This window comes from Doryrhamphus excisus, chromosome 21, assembly GCF_030265055.1.
Source record: "Doryrhamphus excisus isolate RoL2022-K1 chromosome 21, RoL_Dexc_1.0, whole genome shotgun sequence".
In the NCBI taxonomy this organism is placed as follows: Eukaryota; Metazoa; Chordata; class Actinopteri; order Syngnathiformes; family Syngnathidae; genus Doryrhamphus; species Doryrhamphus excisus.
Genome location: NC_080486.1, coordinates 7,710,214 through 7,718,390, shown reverse-complemented (window position 1 = coordinate 7,718,390; position 8,177 = coordinate 7,710,214). Strand labels below are relative to the sequence as shown.

The window sequence follows — 8,177 nt, the reverse complement described above, 5'->3', positions numbered from 1 at the left end:
GTTTGTTATAATATTACGAAAAAATGCCCTTTTTTCTTTATTATTTCAACGTTATGCTATAATAATGATGTCATTTCCCCCTCATAATACCATCGTATTTCTCCATTACAACTTTGACATTATCTCATAATAAACGGCCTCCACTATCTGGAACTGAAACGTCCCTTGTCATCCATCCTTCACGCCACCTGCCATTTGACACCCCTGCACAACCTGAAGCTCCATTGTTCCATTAAAGAAAAAAAGCACCTCAAATCATGATAAAACTTTCTTCCACCCTTCAATGTCCCATGTTTGTTAGACGAGGCCTTCTTAAAAGGCTTCTCTCCACGATGTTGTCTGATGGTCATTGGACAACCTTCATTTGCACTGAGATGTCATGACGGTGTGAGTACCTGACAGAAAACGATATTGAATCCACATTTTTGTCAAAGTTTCGAAGGTCAGTGATAGTTCCCACACGGCTTTCTTTGTCTTGAACGGTTTTCCACAAACGTGATATGTGGGTAGGACGGTGTTTCCAAGCATGAAATGTACAATACCGTATGATACCTTCAATCTCTCCTGAAAGACAACTCAATATGTTTTTATGAGAGACATTATTAACGGAGAGATTTGAGGTTCATAAAGGTCAGTGGTATTTACAAGGCTGAGAGGCGTGAGGACCAAGAGGGGCGGGTTCTTTGTGTGTGGAAGCCCGCTTCTCAGATAAGTTCAAGGAGGAGTGAGACACACACACACAACAAGTTGGGACCTCCGCTAAGAAGGCCAGGAGACGCGTGTGTGTGTTTGTGTGTATGTGTGTGTGTGTATTCGGTGGTACCTTGTGACAACGGAGGAAGAGTAGCCGCTTGTAGTCAGGATGAAGCTGTCAGTCTTGTGCTTCTGTTTCCTGCATTTGGCCTTCGTCAGCGGAGGACTACTCACTCGGAATGATCTCCAAAGTGGCGGCAGCAATTTGATCTCCAGGAAAGCAGGTGAGAAATGACCCATGTGATCCCCTACCCCTAAACAAATATGACGGAATTACATGAAAATATACAATATGCTTCTAATATGTATATTAGTAGGGTGACATGTAGTATAGAAGATGGATTGTAGTAGTTAGAGCTGTCATATTATTGCATTAATCGTTTAGTGCATTAATTTTTAATCTCTAACTTTGTCGTTTCTGTATGCAGTTGGCTTTTTATAAAAATGTGTTTTTATGCATTCTGGACATGGATTGGCTGTCATTGTGTTTGGGCTTGGTCAGCAGAGGCTCCCATTGTGGTTGGGAGGGCACGGTGAGGAGCAGCGAGTTAACTGTTAACTATAGGGGGGCGTAAAAACAGAGCTGTCGTTCCAATGAATGTGAAATGTAGATTTTAAAAAGCCTCTGTTTGATTGATTCATAAAAGTAAATACATTATTTTATGAATCATTAACACACTTTTTTGGTTTATATATCTGCCTCAATAATGTCATGAATTTAAATGTAAATACGCCACATTAGCAGACCCATGTTAACCAATAAAGGTGAGTCAGTACCAGATATTTCCTGTGGTCTGTTATTCGGCGGTAATGAGAAAATTTTATCATATAATAAAAAAAACAAAAGTTTCAAATTCATTGTTTCCTGTTTAAATCTGATTACATCTGACAAATTAGCTCAAATACGTGGAAGTTGTACGGCCTTCACAAGACAATAAACAGATGCGTTCCTGTCAAAAATGTTCCCGTCACGTAATTCCACAGCTTAGCCTTCGTTAAAAGGTTCATTTGGGCCGGTAAACATGAGACTCTCTTGAAGAATTGGAAGAATTCTCCACATGTGAGCTCAATATTGTGACCATCATTAAGGATGGTGACCGTCATTAAGGATGGTGACCATCATTAAGGATGGTGACCATCAATAAGGATAAAGTTCAAGGATGACGAGGAGGTGAATCATCGCTTTAATGCAAAAACTAAACAGGCTACTGTCTGCCGAACCACAGGAAAAGATCAGGAAATTTAACCGTCCTCTCAGCACCCGGGCACACACTCACACATACAGTCTAGACCCGGCCTGTCGCATTCACAGACAGTTGGAAATCACAAAAGTGTGAAGTTTCTCAAAGCAATATATCAGTAAAATCAAAACATATGATTTTTCATTATCTAATCTCACTGGACTCACCTTCACAACAAAGCCGTACACAGTGTTGCATTCAAGGAATTTTCACAGTAAAGTTGCACCGGGTCATTAGGGGATGGCTCCTGGCCTGCATGTGGCCGCTAATTAAATATGTCTGGGGTAGGTAACCGTTGGCAACACATTCATTATATGAGTCATTGTGTACCGCACGCCCTCTCGCTGCTCAGAGGGTTGTGATAGTTGGCGCCTACAATCAACCTTTGATACATTTAGTTGATGCCTTGTTTTGGAAAAATGAAGTAACTTTGAGTGTATGACACCGTACTTGGACAATAAGGGGCAATGTGAGAGGAAAAGCTCACATTACTATTGACACATTCTGTTGGCTTTTCAGTATCAGTGTCTTCATGCGTGGTAGTCATGCCTGAACCATGCAAAGCCTTCAGCGGAATGGCAGCAGTACTCAAACTAAACAATGGACCTTTCAACCCAGTACAGCAGGGGCAGCCGAAGTGTTGCCCCGGGGGCCATTTGTACAAAAAATAACCCAAAATAGCAGTAATCAGCAGTAATCTTACAAAAAGAATATTTTCAAGAAGAAAGTTGGGGAAAAAAACAGCACAAATAGAAAAAAACATGTCATTTTAATTCATAGGTAACACTTTACAATAAGGTACACATAATTACAGTAGTTAATGAGGAATTAATCTACCTAATACTAACCACTATTCATTAGCTCCTCATTAGTTCTCCATTAGTTCCTCAGTAACTACTCTAAATGTATGTGCCTTATTGTAATGTGAAACCAATTCATTAAATAAGCAATAATTAAAGTCAAAATATAAAAATAAAAATGTGTTCTATTGAGAAACGGTCTCAGTTGTATGTTATTATTATATTATATTCATATATAAGAATAAAGTCATTCATTCATTCATTCATTTTTCATTCATTCATTTTCTACCAAGAAAATCCTCACGCGGGTCGCGGGGGGGTGAAGCCTATCCCAGCTGTCTTCAGGCGAGAGGCGGGGTACACCCTGGACTGGTGGCCAGCCAATCACAGGGCACATATAGACAAACAACCATTCACACTCACATTCATACCTATGGACAATTTGGAGTCGCCAATTAACCTAGCATGTTTTTGGAATGTGGGAGGAAACCGGAGAAAACCCACGCATGCACGGGGAGAACATGCAAACTCCACACAGAGATGACTGAGGGTGGAATTGAACCCAGGTCTCCTAGCTGTGAGGTCTGCACGCTAACCACACGACCGCCGTGCAGCCCAGAGTAAAGTCATAATATTTTAAAATAATGCTATAATAGTAGCATAGAGTTGAAATATTATTGAACAAATATGTTTTTTTTTTAAAGTTGTTATATTATGAGAAACGGGGTTCTTCCCTCACCACCGTTACTTAGTCTGGCTCCTCCTGGCCGATCCAGAGGCATTCCCAGGCCAGGTGAGACACATAGTTTCTCTAATGAGTCCTGGGTCTTCCCCAAGGTCTCATACCAAGGTCGGACATGCCTTGAAAACCTTCGATTTGGGGAAATTAAGTTGGGGGTGTATATATAATGGGGAAAAGTCCAAATATTATGGGAAGAAACATGTGCACAAACCTTATTTTTTTTTTTTGGGGGGGGGGGGGGGGGGGGGGGGTATATATAAAAATGGTCCTTCTTGAATCCTTTAGAACATTTCCTGGATCCACACAGTGATCATCCCAGTTCTCCCATATCCCACTGATAATTCCTGAAAATGTCATCCAAATCTATATATCCTTTCATTTTTCAGTATGTGGCCCTGCGTGGAACAAACTTGGACACCCCAGCAGTAGAAGAAGTTGTTTAAATGAGACAAATTGAGTTCATAAACTTAGCTTGTAAATGGTTTTAAGTCATTGCAGATGTTATCTCAGCTCCTTTTATTCACCTGATTGAATGCAGAACGTCGATGCCAGCTTTTTTTGTGTGTTTTGTACAAATCGATAAATCAATGTTATCAGGTTGTCAACATTTTAACTCGGGGGGGGGGGGGGGGTGTGGAAGAACGTCTGTTCCCTGGGGAAGACGTGGAAAAGAATAAATGAGAACCATAAACACCTTTAAGAGGCGTGAGGTGTAGGCCGTGGAGATTCAGGAACTAAAAGGAATGCCGGAGAACTTTACGAACATCACCAATGACAGGTTGTGGGTTCTTCCTTGCTCCGTGGACAACCTCCTCACTAAATTTTATGGAAATTGGTTGTTGCCGCGTCATCCCACAAGGGCTACACACACTTTTTGGAGGTCCGCCCTGCGAAGGCTGTAGTTTGTGTTGTTCAAATGAGCATTTCCTTATTGGTTGTGTTTTATGGGCAGAACACAGTCAAAGAATTGTGCGACATGACGGTGCTTATTATAGAGCTGGAAAATGCTTTGAAAATCCCACTGAGGCCCTCCAGCGAACATAAAAAGGAAGTGGCGGAACAGATGGTTGGAACTAGAAGTCTGACGTGCATGAACGAGTCCAACCTTAGCGCACAGTGATTGTTTCATTGAGAAAAGGGAGTTATTTTTAAAAACAAGCACACAAGAGCGTAGAAAATAAGGTACTGTATATACACTATTTATTGCACGTTTATTGCACAGGAGAACACACTTTGGATGCATTTGCTAATGAATAAAACAAAACAAATCAAAATGTGTGTAAATATGATCCCTGTTGTCACTCCACAACCTGTGGTACAGAATAAGGAAGACAATCCACAATGACTTGACATATATTCACCCTCAGAATTTGTTCTTCTTCTCAAAAATAACAACACTTCAGATATCATAAGATTATTACATCAACAATTACCCATTTGTTTCCAGACACATTTCACATATTTCAATTAGCCTGCTTCATCCTATTAACTTGCTAGCTATTGCTATTGCTAGCTTGCTATTAGCCATTTCGCTTATGTTCAAATGCTCTACAATACATTTTGTAACAAACATTTTGCAGTCAGCTGTTTACTCTAGCAACTTTTTAAATATTTATATTTAATAATATATTTCAATTAGCCTGCTTCATGCTATTAACTGTACATTGAGGCTTGCTAGCTATTGCTAGCTTGCTATTAGCCATTTTGCTTATGTTCAAATGCTCTACAACACATTTTGTAACAAACATTTTGCAGTCAGCTGTTTATTCTAACAACTTTCTAAACTCTTTACAGCCATTAGTACCAATTATCTCTACTTTGTACTAACCTGTTGTACAAAATAAGGAAGACAATCCACGATGACTCGACGTAATATTCACCCTCGGGATTTAGTCTTCCTCTGTCGTTTTGTCACCTACTCTATACCACCATCGCTACTAGCAGCCCCTAGTGGACCTTCTGGTATTACACCCAAACGCCAACAATGGAGATTATTATTTTATTTTAGAAACAAACATATGTATGACATGAACTATTACTATTCTTAAATGCTCTGAACATATGTATGCATTTTAAACAGTTTTTTTAAATTATGTTACCTTATCTTTTATGTACCTTACATCCCCATAAAATAAATTTGATCTTTCAACAGGTCATCATCTGCATGGCAGCAGACAAAGGACGCTGTTTGCAAGACGAGGACAATATGAGCAGCAGAAGCTTCAAATGATGGTAATATTCATACATACAGTAGATAAATTATAGATAAATGTACATGGTAAAAGTAGATATTATTATTATTACACCTTTAGAGTCAGTCTCTTAGCTCAGCACATTTTCAGTCACACTCACATAGCACAATCAAATACAATACATACGGTATTTGGTTATACTGTCAGGCCATACGATATCTTTATAGCATTATTTTTATTTACGATTCATTGCTTTTTACACAATACTTGACATATCATAATGTAAATATACCGTACGCAACTATACTATACTCAGCTACTGTATGTTTCCTTACACTATGCTGTACTATACAACAGTTCCATACGATACTATACATATGATATATTATACTATACTACGACTTTACTCGTGTGGTATATTTAATTTATATTTTACTTCTTAGATAACTAAGAAATAGAAGAGTTGATACTAAAAACTCTGAAGGATCACTTACACACATTCATAGTACACATATAGCTGAATAATAATTAATATTGCATTCATTTCAAATTTAAAATAATGTACTGATTTAATTCACGCCCATTTATGGTTAACCACGCCTACTTCCTGTTCACACCCCGCCCATTTCTAGTAGAGATACAGATCATTTTGATACAGATAGTGGTGTTCTCGCTCATTCCTACATACTGTATGGTATTTTATTCTACAATAACCATAGTACAGGTACTATACTGTACTATACTATACTGGTATAGTATACTATACTGGTCTACTATACTGTAGACCAGAGGTGTGGCCCAATAATACTAATAATAGCAACAGGCTTCATCACATACAACATAAAGCTGACATGACATGACCAATCCAGAACTTGTTTTTATCTCCCCCCCAGAGGCCTCGAGGGGTGCCAGTTCTCCCAAAGGACGACACTCCCACCAAGACACCACCAAAACCAGCCACCACCGTATGTTCCCAGTTGGGACAAAGCTGTATCCCCCACCAAGGATGCTGTGAGCCTTGTTCTGCCTGCCACTGCCATTTCTTCAAAGCCATTTGTTTCTGCAGGAGGATAAACATGCAGTGCAGCAAAAACACATAAACACCCAAAAAAACGTGGGAGCGGACACATGCAAACACAGCGTGGATTGCATAGATAACACATGTTGTGTTGTTGCAGACATCCCACAAAGTCACCATTAAAATAGTAAATGGCCATTTGAATGACTTTATGTAACCTTTTGTGAAAGGCAACTTCTTGCACAGTATACTATGATGTCATGAATTAACTGAACAATATTACTATAATACCAATATTGTATCACTATTTTGTGTTCTTTTGTTGCATTTATAAAGATTTGTTATTATGATGATAATGTGATATTAATGTGTTAGCAGTACTGCATTTACTACAATAACCAAAAAACTAGAAATCTGACATTTATTTCAGGCACGATACCAAGCCCACTCATATTTGGAGCCTATATTTATATGCAGTAAAAGTGATACATTTTCAAGAATACAAATGTACTTTAACTCAATTATTTTGCTTATTCCATGCAGTACAAGTCATCAGAGTACAGTAATGACTAGACATTTACTTGGGTGTATACTTGGCTGTATTGTACCATTGGTAAGAAAAGAAGCTATTTGGCTAATTTAAAAAAAATGCTATCGTAAAAAAAGCATAATTTCATCCATTTTCTGCTGCTTATCCTCACGAGGGTCGCGGGTGGTGCTGGAGCCTATCCCATCTGTCTTTGGGTGAGAGGCGGGGTACACCCTGGACTGGTGGCCAGCCAATCACAGGGCACATATAGACAAACAACCATTCACACTCACATTCATATCTATGGACAATTTGGAGTCGCCGATTAACCTAGCATGTTTTTGGAATGTGGGAGGAAACCGGAGTACCTGGAGAAAACCCATGCATGCAAACTCCACACAGAGATGACCGAGGGTGGGATTGAACTCGGGTCTCCCAGCTGTGAGGTCTTTGTGCTAACCACTCGACCGCCATGCAGCTAAGCATAACTTCAAAAGAACAAAAAAGTGAGTAAAAACAACTTAATTCTATTTACTACAACAAACTTGATTCTTGGTTTGCTCATTTAAAATTGGCTATCATGTCATCAATTAAAAAAATATGATGATATTTTATCTCAGTTAGCATCTACCACCTTCTATCTTGCAGTTTGGTATACTTGTTTTATCACACAACGTTCTTCCATCACACGTTGTGACATACTGGCAGTTCAAATGAGGCTTGACCGGACATCAGTACTAATATAAAAAAGATTAAAAAACATTAAGAAGCATGGATCCATAGAGCTCCACTATACTGTCAGTGTGCCGCGGAAGCTGACTGTGCACTGATGGCTTGTGACTGCTCTGGTGCAGGGGGGACCTCTCCGCAGCAGCCCTTGCAGTTCCGTGACAACTTGCCAG

At 39.3% G+C, this 8,177-nt stretch overlaps 1 protein-coding gene across 1 annotated transcript; it reads left to right on the top strand.

Annotated features, from left to right (window-relative positions):
* Positions 1-798: 798 nt before the first annotated feature.
* LOC131108920 (agouti-signaling protein-like) lies at positions 799-8,177 on the top strand. Its single transcript, XM_058060355.1, has 3 exons — positions 799-977; positions 5,689-5,768; positions 6,622-8,177. The coding sequence occupies exons 1-3, from the start codon at positions 863-865 to the stop codon at positions 6,826-6,828; spliced, it is 402 nt and encodes a 133-aa protein (XP_057916338.1). The 5' UTR covers positions 799-862; the 3' UTR covers positions 6,829-8,177.

Bases quoted from the DNA above. Each gene is read 5' to 3' on its own strand.
- LOC131108920 (XM_058060355.1), top strand. From the start codon at position 863: ATGAAGCTGTCAGTCTTGTGCTTCTGTTTCCTGCATTTGGCCTTCGTC. The intron at 978-5,688 runs GTGAGAAATGAC...ATCTTTCAACAG, and splicing joins TTTGATCTCCAGGAAAGCAG to GTCATCATCTGCATGGCAGC. The intron at 5,769-6,621 runs GTAATATTCATA...TCTCCCCCCCAG, and splicing joins AGCAGAAGCTTCAAATGATG to AGGCCTCGAGGGGTGCCAGT.